Here is a 19867-nt window from a genome sequence, read left to right on the forward strand (position 1 = left end):
ACTTTGAGTAGCAAGGTTGTAAACCACAAAGATGAGGAAAGAGTCCATGGAAATGTAAACTGAATACAGAGTTAGTTGAGTCCCATAACATTCTGTTCATATTCCTTATCTAGCCTTTATCACATTGTCCATACCTATGGCACATTTGTCTCTCTGTCCTACTAAACTGAACTTGTTGAGGTCAAACCATACTCATTTCTGTTTAGGGTGACCATATAATATATTGTTCAAACCAAGGTACATTTTTTTTTTTTTTTGGCTGCGTCGGGTCTTAGTTGCGGCATGCGGGATCTTTCGTAGCAGCGTGCGGGCGCTTCGCTTTGTTGTGGTGCACCGACTTCTCTCTAGTTGTAGCGTGTGGGCTCCAGAGCACATGGGCTCTGTAGTTGTGGCGCACAGGCTCCAGAGAGCGTGGGCTCTCTAGTTGCGGCACACAGGCTTTATTGCCCCACAGCATGTGGGATCTTAGTTCCCCGGCCAGGGATCGAACCGGTGTGTCCTGCATTGCAAGATGGAGTCTTTCTTAACCACTGGACCACCAGGGAAGTCCCCAAACCAAGGTACTTTTGAGAGAAAAGAGAGAGATGTGTTAACAGGCCAGGACATCAGAGATAAACTGAGACTGTCCTAGATAGATTTGTAACTATCTTGTCTCTGTCCCCAAAACCTCGCACATGTTAGGCATTTGATAAATGTATGTTAAAGGAATAATATTCTTGTGTATAACTCTCTGATCAAAGAAGATATTCGTAGCTGTTCTATGATTATGAATTTGCTCCATTGTAAAGGAAGAATGTAAAACTCATGACAAGCTTGCTAGTACCATACCTCGAAGATGAAAGTTTTGTTAATGCATGTTTTTCTGAAGAACTAAGGAAAATCATAGCAACATGTATATAGGAGCTATTTTAAAAATCACTTTTCTCATTATCTCTGAGGACAGAAAATAGGAAGTATGGTGCCAAATAGGAAGAGGTCATCCTGGTTGAAACACTATACTGTCAGTATGATAGAGAAAAAGAAAAAAGGAAAATGGATGAATTAGAAGTTGTGGGCTATCTGAAAAGTCTGCTCAAAATCAACAGTAATTAGAAATTCTGATTACAAAATACATTTATTCATTGTGAAACTGAAACTCAAAAGGAGGTTCAGGAGTTGTTATGACCAGATATAATCACCAGGGGAAAGAATCTGTGTTAACTGATTCATGTACAGTTACTACAGGGGGTAGGCGTTATGCAAAATTCAGGCATCAGTAGCTATCATTTGCAAATATTGGCTTTTCTGATAATGAAACAAAAAACATTTTATTACCCTGACTTAAGAAATAAATATTTAATTAAGATCATAGTTTAACATTACATACATATAAAGAAACTACATTTCTAAAGTAAAGTATCCTTTTAAAATATGAACAGTTGTCCTTCCTCTTCTTAACAAATTTAAATTGTTTTACTGCTGCAGAGCTGTTGTTAGATGTGCCTTCATTTTTATACATATTGAAACGTAACTTGGCTTTGCATCTTTTTCAGGATGTTCTTGAAGAGAGAATTTCCCTGGAAGTTCAACTGGAACAACTTCGACCATTCTCTCACCTATAAGCCAATTGCCGTTAACTGTGAACATACCCATTTTTAAGCGGTTTTGGGTTCAAAGCCAATTTGGAGACCCAGACATTCAGCTCACTGCTTAATTCAACATTAAATTGTATGATTCTGTTTCGCCCTATGTGTTCACCATTGTATTTAAGTACCTTTTATTTTTTAATTGCAACAATAAAAGGGTCAGGATGACTTCGTGGAGGGTGTGTTGTGTTCGTTGGCACAGCCCGCCCTTGTTGCTCCATAGCGTTAGGAGTACATCCATAACATTGGTCCATTATACTTATGTGACCAGAACCGCTCACTGCTTGGATTTACAGAACGGGCTTCTCATTTACACCTCGAGCACAGACTCAGAAATATTTACAGAAGGAGACAAAATTAAATAAACTGTCAGTTTGTCTTTAGGTTTAATACTTAACATAAAGAATCCAAAAATCTTTAAAATGCGTTTCCTGTTTAATTTTTGATTTGAAAGAACTATATGGTGTAAGGCATTCGTTAACCATAATCTCTGCCATAATTAACATTCTTCAAGAGTCACATGGTACTTTCAGACTTTTCCACGTCAATTTGGGGGGCAGATTTTATGTTTGCCTTGTGAAAATTTGATCGGTTTCACCTGTAACTTAAACTTGCTTGTGTGTGAGATTTTAATTCCACAGCAGTCATGTAAACTTACGAATTAACTGTGAAGACAGGCCTTTTTAAATTGTCCCCTAGAAGCAAAGGGAGAGTGTTGACACCACAAACAACGTAAGTACTGTCCACTTGCAAACATCACCACTTTTTGCATGATTTATGTACTTAACTCTCAATGAGAAGCTGATGCTCATCAGTCTCTACACGTTTTTTCAAGTAATATGTTTTAAAATTTCTGAGGACCTTAATTATTCACAGAATAAATGGAAACTCCTTAAGATTTCTAGTTTATCTTGAGCTATCTTGTTACTCATTCTTTGGCCATAGAGAGAGGTTTTTCCTGTTAACAAAGGGTTTCTGAAGTTTGTCCTATTCAGGATAATGTAGTGTCTCAGGATTTGTTTTGTATTAGATGATATTTTCATTTTGATCACATTTGTAAGTTTGCATTTATTGCTGACTAACAGCAGATATTCCTTTAACGTTTTCTTCTCTCTGTGGCATCATAGATGTTAAGCTGCATGGATATATCATAAAAGAATCAAAAGTGTGATTTTACACTAATAAAAACAGTATTTTAACTTTTGTACATTTTTTAACAAGAATTGAAATTTTTAAGAATTAGAAGGAATTTGTATTTTTGTTGTTGAAAGAAGAAAATGTTTAAAATAGCCTAGTTCACAATCCTAGACTGTACTAGTAAATTTCATTTCCTTAAAGGAGAATTCGAAGCAAAATGGAGACTGACAACCAAAAGCTTCCAAGATTAATACAACTTTATCTACCATTATTAACTAAGTAAAAATATTTTTACTACTGCATATATCAGCTAAAGTTTCAAAGTGGCTAACAGGTTATAGCTTCAGTTTATTAAATAATTAAATGAAGGCTTTAAGCGCCCAGAAAACTACTCAATACCTATTTTTATTTTTCTCTGTTTTAAAACAGTTGTCTTAATTTCTTCATTTTTTTACTCAGCAAAATTCCATTACAGGCAAGTTTTGTTTTTTAAAAGGTACCTCTCCCCACCCCCTGCCAAACAGCCTTCTAATTTAACAGTGTAACAAATTTTTAAATCTTTTTATTTGGAAGGTCTAAGAATTTAATTTTGCAACAAAAGACCACTTAAAAATTACAGAAAAATTTTTAGTACCTTGTAGTGGTATATTTTTAATGCTCTCTGGAGGAGTACATTCGTATTAAGGATATATGTGACAAGTTTTTAAATAAAGTACCAGTTATATTTCTTATACATATTTTTTAAATCCATAACCATTTCATGAAAATGTTAAAGATAATTGGTAAATCACCAACAGATAAAGACATTTCTCTAGACTGATCATTTAAGAAACACTTTTCATTATGACTTTATCTTTCATTAGATCAGAAAACAAAACTTTAAATACCCAATATCCTTATTCAGTCTTAGGTTCTGTCAGTCAGATTACTCTAAATAATACTGTTCATGAAAAATAACTACCAAAAGAAGTGGTTCAAAATATCATACTCACATTTTTCTTACTGTCCATTTCACATAATTGAGCATAGATGATAAAGTTTAAAAGCTAGGAAGAGCTTTATGGGCCATCCTAGTTCATCCTCCCATCATCCATGACAAATAATCATTCTGCTCCTTACTGGATCTTCTGGAACAGAAAGTAACATGCTGTCTGTCTTTGCCAGGGCAGATTGGAACTCCTGGTGTTTTAAGTCCAGTCTCACTTTTCCATACTACTTTCAGTGGCGTTTTGGAGTACTGACAACCACAGGAATTTATCATCCTCAACTTCTGTAGAACAAATCCATTCATGTTTTGGACCTTGAAGAATAAATGCATTCTTGGTATCTGTAAAAAATGTTTGAGGTACACTAATTAGTCTTTGCAGGTAAAAATCAAAAGGAGAAAATGTTTTAAAATTCAAGTCATCTTGAAGAATTTTTTGAAAATTAAAAAGATTCAAACAAATACAAATCCAGTTTAGAAAATAACTTCCTAAATTACTGAATTATTCAAATATAGTCTAAAATAGTCTTGTCTTTACATTATAATTGTTTAATTATAATTAGCAATTATTTTTAAAGACTAAGTGATAGACGATGTAATGTTCTTTAATTCCAGAAGGTACTGGAACCAGTAAAGGTCTTTACTAAGAGTTACTGTAGATAAGAAATGCTGAGAGCTCGACCTAGGCCACCTTGGTATGAGGCCAGGACAGAATTAAGCCAGCGACTTAGCTGGATGCCCACTTTTAGCTAACATTATGATGTTCTGACATAGAGCATAACTGATTAAGGGGAGGTGAAAGGAGACATGTCATACATGTTATGGGTAACTAACCTTAGCTGAGTTTGTCTTCTAGGTGAAGTATTTATTCCCACATTTAGTGTTCATTTTTTCTCATCCTCAGATTTTAAATGGGGCTGCAGCTAATGGGAAGCAGACCTTTTTAGATAACTTCCTTCTCTAAGATCTTGGTTCTGGCTTTAACCTTAAGTCCTACCTTCACATGCAGTGAAGAATATTGGAATGAGAGGTGTTATATTCAGATTGCCTGGCCTAACAGAAGTATAGGAAAGAGATACAGATCCTTTTAAGACTGGGAAGTAGAATGTAAGATAAAAACTAAAAATAGGTACAGTAGGTTTACGTAGGATTTCTTTTTGTAACAAGTGATATTTCTGTTGAGATTATTATGAATGAAATGTTTGTTATTAAACACCTTTTGCAAATCGATCCTTTATAGAAGAACTCTTAAATATGAACTTACGGAAGAAAAGGTACAGTCAAATCTGCAAAAATCACTTATTCCTAGTAGAATGGAAAAGTAGTAGATAAAAACCTAAAATTGTAACATCCTCAAGCAAAATAGAGTAATGGTTAAGGACTCCAGCTCTCCTGTCAGACTACTTCAAAGAATCCTTCACAATGATGAAAGGTTGTCTCCCTTTGTGATTTTTGAAAGCTATTTTCTTAATGTCTAGGGTGTGTGTCTGACAATGCCAGCATTCCTTTCTTTTGCTATTTTAGAGGTAGATGAAAGTTTACATTAATGAGACCCTAAAAGTATTTGGGAAATTATTTGCAAACTCTCAAATTCCAGTTCTTGTCCTGCTTTTCTATTTTAATAGTTAATATGTTTTATATAATATAGCTTTCTAAAGGTATTTAACTCTTAGGAGGAAAAGAATACATACATTTGGAATCTGGAATATCTTCTATGAGTAGTCTCTGAAGGGCCACTGATGCAATGAACTGGTAGGTTGATTTTGAAGTCCTTTCAAACGGAGTATGAGACGTGCCCCGACTAGAAACAAGCAGTGCATCGTTGAAGAGGAAAAGACTGAGATCACAGGTATGTTCATAGAGCCTGGGTTAAAAAAGGGAAGGAGCAGTTTTAGAAGTTTTACATATGTGTTTTGTTACACAGTTCACCATCTTTACATTGATAAGCTGCTAGTCAAGGTTCTTCCCTACCTCAGACCTTTTGAATGGCTTATTGAAGTTCTCTGTATATTTTTCTCCTGGTGTGAATAGTCCCTCTGTCTCTCAGACCAGTCATGTGGGTGGGCCTCAAGGTTCCTGGTGAAATGGTTTGAGCTTATCCATTGGACAAGTATCCAATCAATGCAGGAAAAATGAACACTGCACTTTCCCAACTTTATGACATGAATCAGGTTAAAGCTGTGTTTTTAAACTTTTGTCAAAAGGTTGGTATTTCATGTTTGATGTATTTAGGCAACCTGGGGAAAATACGTTTTCATTTGGTTTGGTTTCATCTTTAAGAGTAACACGTTGGGTTAGAAAATAGCACAAGAATCAGTAAGGTGCAAGGTGTCAAGTAGGAAGCAGGGAAAAGAAAAGCATTCACTAAGTAAGAAATAGGGATTTTTCTAATTTTGATTGGAGAAAAATTGATAAGTATGAAAAGCTGGAATTAAGTAGCTCTTCATTTCCACAGGGGTTGCTACCATGGTCAACAGTAGGCATGTTTATCAGCAGGCAAAATACGGTGTCCCCAACCTCCATCTAGTATCTTCTGTTGGTGGACCCAGGTCACAGTGTTTAGGTTTCACTGTATTCTAGTCTGGGTTATCTCATGTCAGTACTCAATGGAGCATCAAGTGATGTGCTAGGGAGGAGCTTGGGGGAGCCCCACCAAGGCCCCCCCCCACATCTCCACCCCCACCAGGAATGGCCAAGTGCAGCAAGCTCATTATTTTGATGGAGGATGACTGAAAAAAAATACGTTTTGCTAAGAAGCATCAAGCAACCCGCAGGAAGTTACTCTGAGGAAGTGAGTCAATTTACTGGCTTATTCAGAGGAATTCTCATTTTTTATCTTCATCATCTTTGTTTAATTTTTAAGTTGTTGATTTAGATCCACATAAAGTTTTACAGAAATGCTAAAGTAACATCAGTATATACTATCAGCTTTTTTAGTGTACTGTTCTTTTGTTTCACTTTTTCTTTTTGCTTGGCTCACTCCTCCCTCCACTCAGGTCACCCAAGTTACCAAACTAGTGCATATCTTTCCACTTTTCTTTAACCTGCCCAGGTAGTCACTCACATATGTACCTGTATATACATTTATTTACAGGTAGGGTGCCATTGTTTCAAGTATTATTCCAGAATTTTTTCTTGATTTTCTCATCAATGGAAATCACTTCAAGTTCTTTTTAATGACTAAGTGATACTTAATAGTGTGGATGAACCATCATTTATCCAACTCTTCCCCGTTTGATGGGCATCTGCTTTGTTGACAAGCTCAGGTCTCTTTCTTCCCTCCTTCCCTCCCTCTCTCTCTTCCTCCTTTCATTTGTTCTTTCTTTATTGCCACTGTGAGCAATGTTGGGATAAATCGATTCCTTACATATAAACAAATTCCTTACATGTGCTGCTATTTCTATCAGGATTCCCAAGGGTAGGACTGACTGACCAAATGGCATATATATTTTTATCAAAGATTTCCAGATTGTTCTCAATAAAAGCTGCTATAATTCACATTTAGAATCCACTTTATATTATAATGGCTCTGACATACATAGTACAAACCTTAATGTGCATCTGAATTACCCAGAGATTTTATTAAAATGCAAATTCTGATTCGGTAGAGCTAGACTAGCCTGAGATTCTGCATTTCTAACAGCTCCTGGGTGATGCTGATATGCCAACCGCACTTTGACTAGTGAGGCACTTAAGTTGTTTGTTTATTACAGTCATGCGTGTGAGGTAGGCAAAGGACTAGATAGGGAGTTAAACATTTTTAAGGAGTGCTGTACTTAAGGTTCAGCTGTTTGGAGAGTGTCAGGAAATACAGGTCACGTTAGGTGTGTGGATAGATAGAAATGCAGTGGTCATCCAACCACTGGAGCTAACTTCCTTTTTCAAACATTTCCTTCCCACCTCTGTGATTATGATTTAGGCTGGAAGGAGTGGGATTCTTCATATTTACTCATAATTTATAAGAAATAATGTTCTAGATCAATTTGATAGGTTATTCTGAGAATAATGGAGCACATAGAGCTAGGGATGAGGGAGAGGGGAAGCAAGAAAGATGGGGTGCGTTTAAATCGGTGTGTGGTGGGCTGTATATGGTGAATGGCCACTTTAAATAGGCAAAAGAACTTCACCCATATTCTCGACCCTTTTTTGGCAATATTTTTACCCTACTACTAATAAGAATCATCATACCATTTTAGAAAAATGTTTAAAGCTATAATAAAACTTTGCCGTTCTATCTGAATGACCAGGGAATGTGCCTACAAGAGTGTTTTGAAGAAGTAGCTTTGAAAGGGGTGTGTTTGCTTGGTCAACAGATGTTTGATTTTTTCGTTTGGAAGGGACAGCATTGAAAGTAGAGGTAAATGAAGGAGAATTCTAGTTTTGTGACCCACTTGGACTGGGTGGGTGGATGGCCCAGAGGAGGGAAGGAGCAGGCACATTAACTTGAGCTTGGAGTTGAGGCCACTTGTAACCTGAGGACATGAGAAGGGAAAGATAAACGCACAAAGAGGTTTTTATTATTTTAATCTGATTAGGAAAGTGCTATTTAAATTATATATAAATGAATTTTACCTACAATAAAGCTTTCCGAAAACCATTTACACCCCCCAAGATCTCCGGTAATTTTCATCCAAAGACAAAAAACAACAGAGTCTTTTTTTAAAAACTTAATTCTAACGCACGTGTAAAAACATAATTTTGCCCTTCATACTGACATAATGGAGCAACTGAAATGGAAACTCTGGATCCTACTAGGGTTTCATAAAGCTGCTTCTGCTCGCATTCAAAAGAACCAACTCCAAGGTGAGAGTTCTTCCTTGAACTTGGATAGGATTTATTTGCTAATTTACAAATAGTCTCAATGACTCAGCCAACCATAGTTTAAATTCTTAACACCATTCGAGAAGTGTTTTGTTGTTTAATTACTACATTAGCCAGACCAAGAGACAAAGTACCCAACTTCTATAAATACATAAAACTTTGAAAGTAATTTTCAGAGCACAACCTTTGGCATGAACAGACAACAGTAGGTCACTGGTTCTGTGAGCTGACCTGAGCCAAAACTCTGAGTGGTGGATTATTGTGGCTTTTTGGGTTGCCAGGATAAAAGTCAATTCAGAGCCAGAGTCCAGTATCCCTGAGAAGTCTGGGTATTTCTCTTTCCCCAGTGCCTAGTTGCCCTGGCAAATGACTGTAGGTCCCTTTGGGTAAGCTAAAAGGATTGTTAACAGTATGCATGCTCGGTAGTGTAGTAGTGTTTTTCCTCAAGAGGACTATGGGGTCTGAGAAGTGGATGGCTCTATTTGGTGATTTAAAGCCATGCCTGTATTCACCAGTCTTCGAGGGCTCCACTTTTGCATCTTTGGCGACACCCCCCCATTAGAAGGAGAACAAAAATAAACAAAAATGCTAAAAATCAGCAAGCTTAAAGTCACATAGCTGAAAATTGGTGTTTCTGAACAAACAATAATATAAAAATTCCAAGGTACATAATGTATTATAAAAGCTTAACAAACCCAGAACTCTGAGGGCCATATCCAGAGAGGGACAAATGCCTCCAGATTTCCTAACTCTAAAATGACTGTGACTTCATCTCTACCCCAGAGCAAATTTTTTCATTTATAGTACAAATATTTACTTGTTCTTTTTGTGTCACCGCTCTTGTTTATTGGTAATTTGTTTAGTACTTGTTGCTATGTTGGTGAGTTTATTATGAGGAAGTCTCAGTTCATCTTGCCACCTGCTGGTCTAATTAGTGGATAGAACACTGAGACCTGGTTTTGAATTCTAAGCAAGCACTTATTAGTAATGTGACCTCAGACAACTTACTCAAGTCCAGATTCCCCACGCATAACATGGTTCCATTCCTACCTTCCTCACCAAATGATTGTAAAGAGTATATCAAATGAGAGAAGTGAAAATATGTGGTAAACTATAAAGCTTTAGACTCATATGAGTTGGCACCGTGTGCATAAATATAAGCAGACTTTCCTCTAAGTAGAAATCCCTGATAGAAATCGTGGGAATGTCATTTCTTGGGTTTCATATGACTTCCTAAAATGACAGAGAACAAGGTTTCAGCCTGAATGTTCTGTGATAACTTTTGGAATATGAACCTTTTTTGCATTTACTTAATTTAAATATTAATGTAAATTTACATTTGTATTTATTGCTTGGAAAATCACTGAGATAGTGCCTACTGAAACATAAATGTACCTCGTACTTAGAGTGTAAAATAATGTAGTATTCCCCTGTTTTCCTGAAACTCTCAAATGTACTATTGTCCAAATACTAAAGCAGAAGTCTAAATTCTAATATTTGAGACTTCTGGTTGGATGTGTAAAGAGCTTGGAAGTCATCACTTCCATCGCACAACAAAAAGGAAGCTGAAAACTCAGAATCAACAATTCTTCTTAGATCCATCGAAGAAGTGAGGTTATAAAGTAGATTACCACCCAGAAGCTGAAGAGACAAGCTGATAAATAGAATCACAGCTTACTGGAAGCAGAAACTGCCTGCTGGAGCCAGCATCGGGTAAGAATATTAAAGGGAAGTTGACTAATTGCTAGAGCCTGAGTGTGAACTAGTTCAAGAGATTACGAATTCCTGGAGGCCTAGCATTGGCCCACGCCACACCCCCGCACCCTTGCATGAGTTTAAAACTTGCAGGAGTTTTACCTCCAGGAGCCTCACCAGGTTCTCACTGTGAAACTCAGAAAAATACCCATTCTTCCCATGGGGAGGGAGAAAGTAACCATTTGAAACATGCCCACAGAGTTCTATTCTATTCTCTTAACAAAGGCCTGCCTTCAAGGGAAACAAATTTACCAGAACCTAACCAACATGAGGAAAGGGAAATACCCAACCACGCAGCTACCTCTAACCTTCCTGTCTCATCTTAGAGGTGACTAACAATAATAATAATAAAGTAAAAGTAAAAAAGCTGATAGACACTTGTAAAGGTCATAGCCCAGGGGTACAGTCTCACTAAAAACCTGAGACCTAATGATAGGACATACAACTCTTCCCTTCCCCTCACATCTTCCTACCACATCAGTAGGACTCCTTATAATAACAAGGTATTATAGCTGAAAAGGACTGCAAGGTTCAAATTCTATTTAAGGAATATCTAGGAAAACCCAAAGACAACAGGGGAGACAAAAATGAAAATTTTAGCCTCTGACACCACAGCTACAACAAACGGTAAATACAGGCTAACATTTAGTCAGATGAATGTAAAACCTCATACTAAAGACCTACTGACCTCATTTCCTTTTATCCAATACATCATGTCTAGCTTTTAACCAAAAATTTATAAGGCATGCTAAAAGGCAGGAAAACACAGTCTGATAAGACATGGCAAGCATCAGAACCAGACTCGGATATGGTAGAAATGTTGTTAGAATTATCAGACCAGGGAATTTAAAATAACTAAGATAAGCTAAGTTAAGAACTCTAATGGAAAAAGTGGACAACATGTAAGTACAGATGGGTAATATAAACAGAGAGATGGAAATTCCAAGAAAGAATTAAAAAGAAATTCTAGAAATCAAAAACACCATAATAGAAACGAATAATGCCTTTGATGGGCTCATCAGCAGACTGGACATAGCCAAGGAGAGAATCAGTGAGCCTGAAATACATCAATAGAAAACAAAAGAGTAAAAAAGAAGGGAACAGAATATCCAAAAGCTGTGGGACAATTAAAATGGGTGTATAAATGTCTAATGGGAATATCAGATGGAGAAGAAAAAGGATGAAACAAATAGTTGAAGTAATAATGGCTGAGAATTTTCCAAAATTATTGACAAGCACTAAACCATAGGTCCAGGAAGCTTAGAGAATACCAAGAAGGATAAATCCCCCCAAATCTATGCACATCAAATACAAATTTGAGAAAAATCAAAGAGAAAGATAAAATCTTGAAAGTGTCTAGAGACAACAATGAAAAACAAAAGAAAATGAAGCATCTTTCTTATAGAGGAACAAAGGTAATGATTACACTGGACGTCTCTTTGGAAACCATGCAAGCAAGAAGAGGGGGGAGTGAAATAAGTGTTGAAAGAAAAAAATCCACCAAACTAGAATTCTGTAGCCAGAAAAAGTATCCTTCAAAAGTGAAGGAGAGGGGACTTCCCTGGTGGCGCAGTGGTTAAGAATCTGCCTGCCAATGCAGGAGACACGGGTTGGAGCCCTGGTCTGGGAAGATCCCACATGCCGCAGAGCAACTAAGCCTGTGTGCCACAACTACTGAACCTGCACTCTAGAGCCCGCAAGCCACAGCTACTGAGCCCATGCACCACAACTACTGAAGCCCACATGCCTAGAGCCCATGCTCCACAACAAGAGAAGCCACCGCAGTGAGAAGCCCGCGCACTGCAACAAAGAGTAGCCTCCACTCCCCGCAACTAGAGAGAGCCCGCACCCAGCAACGAAGACTCAATGCAGCCAAAAATTAATTAATTAATTAATTTTTTTTAAAAAAGTGAAGAAGAGGGACTTCCTCCTGGCGGTCCAGTGGTTAAGACTTCGCCTTCCAATGCAGGGGGTGTGGGTTTGATCCCTGGTTGGGGAGCTAAGATCCCACATGCCTCACAGCAAAAACTAAAAACAAAAAAACCCATAAAACATAAGCAATATTGTAACAAATTCAATAAAGACTTTTAAAATGGTCCACATTTTTTAAAAAATCTAAAAAGAGAAGTGAAGGAGAAATAAAGACATTCTCAGACAAACATTGAGGGAATTCATTGCCAACAGATCTACCTACCTAGCAAGAAATGTTAAAAGAAGTTATTCAGAGAAAAGGTAAATTATATAAGTCAGAAACTTGGACTTACATAAAAGAAGAGTGTTTGAGAATGAATATATGAAGGTAAAATAAATTCTAATAATAAAAAACTGAAATAATCCCTAGTATGTCTCCTACTACACCAGTGCGTTTAGAATTGCTGGCTTGACAGCTAGTTTCCTTCTACCATTGTAGCTCATTTCTATTGCTACTGACCAAAAACAAAACAAAAACACCGTGACAATGAGAAAAATGACACAACTGTGTGATTTGATTTTCATTTAATATCCACTCCAGGTGGGGATCGAGGTGAAGGGACTGGTTTCTTCCAACCTCCCCCCGCCACTGCCACCACCCTGCCCTGGGCCTTTGGGAAACATTCACTGAAATATTCATTGAAATAACAGGCAAACCAATTTTCCTTTCTTTTATTGCAGTTAATTCCTCTCCATTTGGTTGCTCTTTGTTGAGTTATCATCTTTGCCATTAATACTGAAAACATAGATTGGCAAACAATTTTCTAAAGCAGGAATTGAAAAACTATGGCCCCACCCCTTGTCTTCGGTAAATAAAGTTTTATTGGAACACAGCTACACTCATTCACTTAGGTATTGTATTGTTTTTGAAGATTGTATTATTCATTATGTATTGTATTTATGTAGCTGCTTTTGTGCTACAACAGCAAAGTTAGGTAGTTGCCACAGAGATCATTCAGCAAGAAAGACCTAGAATACTTACCATCTGCCCCTTTACAGAAAAAGTTTGCCCATCCTTGTTCTAAAGGAGGAAAGGGAATGCTAGCACCCTCTCGTCACAATAGTTCTTATACTGTGAGCACTGTACAAACTAGATATGTGAGACCTCAATACCATGGTGGTCTTAGGGTGAGACCTTCTGAATACTGACCTCAGTAACTAACTGCGGATAATCAACTGGTCTTCTCTTTCTCAGAGTTGAGCAGATCATCCATGTGATACTCCGCAACACTCGGCTCTCCTCTCAGTAGGAAAGTGACCAAACTTCAGAATTCCTCTTTCAGTGGAGTTAGTGGTCCCGGCAATGACAATTTAGTTTCTTCCATTCTACCCAGTAGCTGCCTGGTATGCGAGTAAGGTGATAAAACACCTTACGTCATCTCAGAGACGGGTGTGTGTGTAACTTTTTAGTTCAACACAAAGATTTATCGTAAATTTACAATATGACAGACATTGTACTGGATTCTGGGTACAAGGTAAATATGACACAGTCACAGCCATAGGATAGTTAAATATTTACCTTAAAGAGAAACTTAGTTCCTCATCACAGCAGTGAAGTTGGGCTACATCTTGGACCCTAATCAGATATCTGTTTACTTCTGATAGAGTCTATGAAAAAAAAACCAAAATTAGAAATATATAAATTTTTAGAAAATAATTTCCACTACTGAAGAACCATTTTATATTCCAGAAGATGTAAGTGTTGAGTAGAACTCAGTTCATTTATGAAAAAGCATTGTTTGTGAAACAGTGAAAACTATATTTGAGGGTGTAGTCTAATTTTTAAACTGTTGAAAACATTGTTTTATTATAAATGCTTTCCTAGTATCAAAAATAAAGTGAGGGTTGGGGTGAGTCAGAAGGGATCTATGGAGAAAAGGAGGTGAATGAAATGTTACAAATTAAGAAGTCAGGCCCTTTTACTGATCTAGCCATGGAGATGATCACTTGATGTGTATAGTGATCCAAAGATAAAGTTCCGTGGGCTCTGTGAGTTCCAAGATTTTGGATTTTCTGTAATCCAATCATCTCCACCTCTTTCCCTATCAAAATGTGCAGATCTAAATTAGGCCCAAACAACTCCATCTTGCTTCCCCAGTTTGAGCAAATAACAATAACACTTCCAGTCAATTGATATTTTAATTCAATATAATTCATATATTGAACTCCTAGTATATGCTGAACACTAGAAGACAAGTAAATCATAGTTCATACCAGATGGAGCTCCCAATCTTGTGAATAAAGGACTGAAGGAAAACGTGGCAGAGACCCTCAGGGTGCTGCAGAATACCTAGGAAGGGGCAACTCACACTGGAGATGTTGCAGAATACTTTACAAGGCAGACGAAGATTGAAATGGATATTAAAAGGATGAATAGGAGTTTATCCAGTGGAGTAGAAAAAGAAGGCAATTTCCGAGAAGGAAGAGCATGGGCAAAGCACAAATGTGTGAAGAGAAGCTCGCATTATTAGAGAACTGTGAGTAGATTTGTGTGGTTTGATCATAAGGTGGTAGGCAAGGCAGTGAGAAGGAAGGTAGAATGGGACCAGATGATATTCCATAGGTAACAGATAGCCAGCAGAGGACTTGTAGGATTCCCGCCGATGTCCTCAGTGGGCAGAATCCTGCACCAGATACTATGTGCAGGGAGATATAAAACAGTAAAGACACGGCCCCATTCCTCAAAGGGGGTCGTGATCACAGTAGTCCCAAGAAAGGTGCTCAGACTGCAGAGAAGTTATGGGATGGGGTCAAGACCACTTGTGCCTCTTCTCATCTAGCATCCTTGCCGATAACAGGGATGTGGAATATGAGAGCTTGGCAGCCCCTGGCACACAGCAGGCACTCAATGGATGTTAGCTGAATCAAAATCTGTACGTCTCCTTTTTGCCGGTGACTTGAGGTTATAATTCATGAGCATGAGATGTAGCAAGGGCATCAGAATACATACCGGGCACCCACAGATGATTATGTCTGACAGCTGATCTCTCATATTGATGTTCTGCTTCATCTAGAAAACAAAGTGATTTTAGGGAAACTGAAATTGTGATATTTTTATACATAAAAAATAGATTAAAATATTTTATGGCACTTGATAAGGGCACGGTATTTTCATAAACTATTATAAGAATCTCCATTTCCTGTACCCAATATGTTTTAAAACAATGAGGCTAGCGACAACACTGTATTCAAAAATTTCTTCTGGGCATAATGCGCTGTCATTTACATTCAGCCCAGACTCCCATGCAGTGTGCACGTCGCAGGGATATTTTCAGAATGAGAGTACTGTACTCCAAGATGCTGAATTCCTGCAGAATATAGTTGTGATTGCTGTACTTACTTAGGCAGGAAAGTTAATTAATACATGAAGAAGTACTTTCAGAAACAAAGGGTTTTACTCTTTTTCTTTTCCTTTAGTTATCTAGAAAAATCACCCAAATACTCCATTTTTTTAAACTTTTATATTAATAAAGATTTTATTGTACTTCTACAGGTATCTGAAAACATTGTCTCATGTGATTTGGTTTAGAATAGGTGCCCTCCCGTGCTCAAAATCACTGAATACAATGATTTCACATTAAAAGGATGAAAGACTTTGAAGTAAAGAATACCCCAGGAGGATAAGGTATTTCAGGATCTTTGAGTTAGAGTACACAAAAGCACTGTAACATTTTTAAAGGACACAGGCTCTTATCAGCAGCCAACCTGATCTATGTAACCTTTGTATGTTTTGATTACTTCAATTGCAGTGGTCAAGTCCCATGGTCAACATGTTCTGCAGGAGCGTGAAGCCTCAGAGCATAGAGAAGATGAATATATTCTTCAGACCTTCGGGATGGGTACAAAAGCAGCTCCGGAAGGCTGTATGAGGCACAGACAAGGGAGCCCTGGTCTCTTTCTGACGGCCAGAGAACGCCCATACTTGGGGTGCCCCGGCTGTGCTCTCCCTCAGAGCTTACCTCAGCATCTTTGTAACAATGGTCTTATCATGCCTCTTCAGGAAAGCTCGGAATGCTGGTATCATTTCTCTGCACTAAAGGTGAGCATTATATTGTCAAAACTCTATAAGACAGTTTTAAAGCATTCTATTCCACCAGGCAAGCACCATCTGTGAAGCACTCAAAAGCAAAAAGGCAACATCTACATCTAATCACAGTATTTATTATTAACACTATAGGTGCTTACTGATATCCTAAGTATAGTGTTTTAATTATACCATAAACCTAACCCTATTCATTGAACTTAATAAGTATAGAAAACTGAAAATGGGCTTTGCGTGCAGGTAGGCCTGGATTAGAATTAGAATTCTAATTTAATTCTATCTAATTCTATGGGACTTTGTCAAGTTACTTAGCTTCTCTGAGCCTCAGTTTTCTCATGGATGTCATATCTAACCCTTGCAGTGAGTGGGGAGGGGACGAATCCTATCCATAAAGTGCCTGTCACACAATAAAGGTTATTTCCTAATAGTAAGAGACTATTAATGGGTTCAGCTGTAATACTGCTGTTAAGCATGTTTTCCACAGCAACATTAAAAAGGTGCTCCACTGTACTTAGTATCTGTTTTAAAATGTATTACTCATCACCATTACAGCCCCCAGGAAGTTACCTCATTTTTCTCAGATGGCAGTAATGCTAACTTCTAGAAGTCAAATAGTCACTGATTTCAGAAATGTTAAGAGCTAACATTTATTGCGTGCTTCCTTATATGCACACCCATGCTAGTGAAACAGGTACATTATTATCCATAACTATAAAAAATGTTGGCACAAATTTGCCTGTGATAATATGTGATGCTTTGTTCCAACTCTTGTCCTAAAAGTCAGTTCTATGAAATTGCTTTATTCATGCAACTTTCACATAATCGAGTTGTCCTGCAGTGTTTAAACTCCCCAAGCGGGGCGGGAAGAGGACAGCCAAGGGCAATGTCTGAGGTCAGGAATCGTCCAGAGACCTCCCAGCCCCAGGCTTTCCCTTCAGGGCCTCAGTGCAGACATGTGGACACGGCCACAGTGGACATGGGGACAGTGGCAGAGCGCACCACCACGTCACAGGGTGCCTCTCCTGCTAACCTTTTGATGTAAACTGAGGAGGGAAGAGAGGTATCCTATTGCCATCAGAGGAGACCCCAACAAGAGCAGCAAGGGGCACTTGCTGATGGGAGCTGCATATTCCCGCTCAGGCTGGGTATGGCAGGAGTCACAACAGGGACAGCTGTTTATAATGCACTCGCTCGGGAATGTAAGACAAAGGAACTCCTTACTTCATCGTGAGATTTCACACATTGGGTGTTTTTATTCCAGTGTGTGGATTATGAATTCCTTTTCTCCATGAGAGAGCTGGACTCGCCAAGGCCGCCCAGGGCTGTAGTGGCAGCATGGAATCAGGGTTAACAGTCTTGCTTCTGCCTCATTGTGAAGCACGTTCCTGTAACCGAGCCCCAGGGTAACTGGGACAGATGGGAGTCTGGCAATTTGCATGAGGATTAGTTCAGTCCCACAACCAGTTACAGGGCACTGCTGGGTCAAGCACTGTGCCAGCCCGTAGCGACACAAAATTAGGTAAGTCAGGGTCCCCGTCCTCAAGGAGCTCACAGTAAACCAGAGAGGATCTGGAAGCCAAGAGTAGAGAAGAAGTCTTTCCTGGTAATTCTAGTCCTTCGGGTTACACATGAAACTTCCTCTCAAGCTCAGAAGGGCTAATAAGTGCCTGGATGGTCGCTCAATCTTTTACCTTCTCCATAGTTTTCAGAACAACAGGGTAATTGTTGAAGAAATTGGTGTATCTGTTCAACTGGCTTCCAAACTTTATGAATATTTCTCCCACGCAGTGAGCTGGGCCCCATTCCTGTAGTCTGTCTCTCAAGTCATCTAGAAACCACCTGCAATATGAGGAAAGCGTGGCCAGGAAATATTGGCCAGTGACAACCTATAAACTTAAAAAATAAATTCGTGGTCAGTCGTTTAGGGCAGGGTTTTTGTCAAATCCTTTTGTCTTGACACTGAGCGGTTCAGATTTGACAGGAAAGGAGGAGATGGGAAGTGAGAAGCAGGTTGAGTCAGGTGGAAGAGTCAGGACCCCAGACTGGCCTCCAGAGGCTGTCCCTGACTGTCCCCCACCCCCCTCCCCCGGGGACGGTTTCTTGCAGTGCTCAGAGGAGAGCGCTCAACTCACTTCAGTGGCTGAATGCCATCACCCCAACTCAGCCCATTTCCCAGGGGTCGAAGGTTATCCCTCATTCAGCCGTCATAGGCCTTGAAAACTGGAAGAGGCCTAGTTCCTTTTATACGATCTGGGCCCCCTGAGCTAAGGAACTTGTTCTAAGTGACCTAGAGAGTTACTGACAGAGAAGCACAAGCTCAGTTTGTCTTTATCACCGAGGCAAATGATCACTTTTCTCTCTCAACTGTCCCACACTCAAAACATATACCGTTACTACACTAACCCCCAGCCTCTGGTTCTCTAAGCAAAGTATCCTAGTGACTTAGTGCCACTATAGCCTCCCGTTCCTTTCCCACTGCGCAACCAAACACTGCTGACTATGAACAGCTCCGCGTGTCTCCCCTTTGCATTGTCTTTTGCATGAACAGCATATTGAATATCGAATCCCCAGGCACTGAACTCCACTCCTTGTGCTGTGGCTCTGAGTCCAGGCGGGGATTCTCCCCTGGGAGTCATCACTACTGGTCTCAGTCCAGTGTCAAGAATCCGCTGTCTTCTGTGAGATGATCAGGCAAGGTCCCCAAGAAGGGCAGAGAACGACTGGGTCTGTGCATAGCTTTCTGAAACAATTAAGTGTGGGTTCCTCCCACTGCACAATGAATATTTCAAAATATACCTATTCAGAGTTCACCTGCTGAGACATTAAATCAGCAGAATATCAGAGAAAATGATCTGGATATCTGCCGCGCTCAGAATTGCTCTATTTGATGACAGTGCTGCTCTAAGTGGCCTTATGTAAATATCTCTCACAATTTCCAGCATTTGCACGTATTTTCTCTCACTCTGTAAGAGTTCCCTGATGACGCTGGTCCGCTTTTCGGCTGAGTCCAGCTGCGGCTTTCTCTCCTGTAGAAAAGCGTTAGGAGCTCAGAGGGAAAGCATAATGACTCTTTTCAGGTTTACAGCCTCAAAAAGCCTGACGGTCAAAGGAGACAGAGAAATGAAAGTACTGAGCAGTCAGGCAGTCACTCTGAGTGCCCCTTTCTGGTTTGTGATATGCAGGGTTGAAAGGAACCTTGATAGGGTACAGTGGAGGACCCTGCTGACCATTGCTTGTCCCCATCATCACCAAATAGTCCCTCACATTGGCCAGCTTAATGCTGTAGTAGGGATGGGGCTTTGAACCCTTGGATCTTGAGGAGGGCAGATTGAGACTTTAATTTTATCCATCTATCTATCCGAATATGTATTCTGTGTCATGTGCTAGCTGCTGGCTCTGCAATGATAAGACAGAGTACTGCCTTTACGGAGGTGATGGTCTCATGAGAAAGCCTTTGGGTTGCCCACTCTTTGTTTTCCTATTTCTATTTCCCATTAGCATTTTATTGATTATCCTGTAGACAGAAGAACT

General features: G+C 39.1%; 2 protein-coding genes across 10 annotated transcripts in view; one reads left to right on the forward strand and one right to left on the reverse strand.

The window, feature by feature from the left end:
* The window catches only part of REPS1 (RALBP1 associated Eps domain containing 1), an 80004-nt gene extending 78211 nt beyond the window's left edge, over positions 1-1793 (forward strand). For all 9 annotated transcript variants that reach the window (XM_057527930.1, XM_057527929.1, XM_057527925.1 and 6 more), the window contains one exon: positions 1533-1793. In XM_057527930.1, coding sequence (XP_057383913.1) covers positions 1533-1638 — 106 coding nt within the window. In that variant the 3' untranslated portion in view covers positions 1639-1793. The remainder of the gene's footprint in view (positions 1-1532) is intronic.
* Positions 1794-3961: 2168 nt separating this feature from the next.
* The window catches only part of ECT2L (epithelial cell transforming 2 like), a 73420-nt gene continuing 57514 nt past the window's right edge, over positions 3962-19867 (reverse strand). The window contains 9 exon segments of the mRNA XM_057528197.1: positions 3962-4089; positions 5439-5611; positions 13814-13902; positions 15245-15304; positions 16000-16055; positions 16058-16155; positions 16254-16327; positions 18028-18175; positions 19148-19362. Coding sequence (XP_057384180.1) covers positions 3962-4089; positions 5439-5611; positions 13814-13902; positions 15245-15304; positions 16000-16055; positions 16058-16155; positions 16254-16327; positions 18028-18175; positions 19148-19362 — 1041 coding nt within the window.

This window comes from Balaenoptera acutorostrata, chromosome 14 (genome assembly GCF_949987535.1).
Source record: "Balaenoptera acutorostrata chromosome 14, mBalAcu1.1, whole genome shotgun sequence".
Taxonomy (NCBI): Eukaryota; Metazoa; Chordata; class Mammalia; order Artiodactyla; family Balaenopteridae; genus Balaenoptera; species Balaenoptera acutorostrata.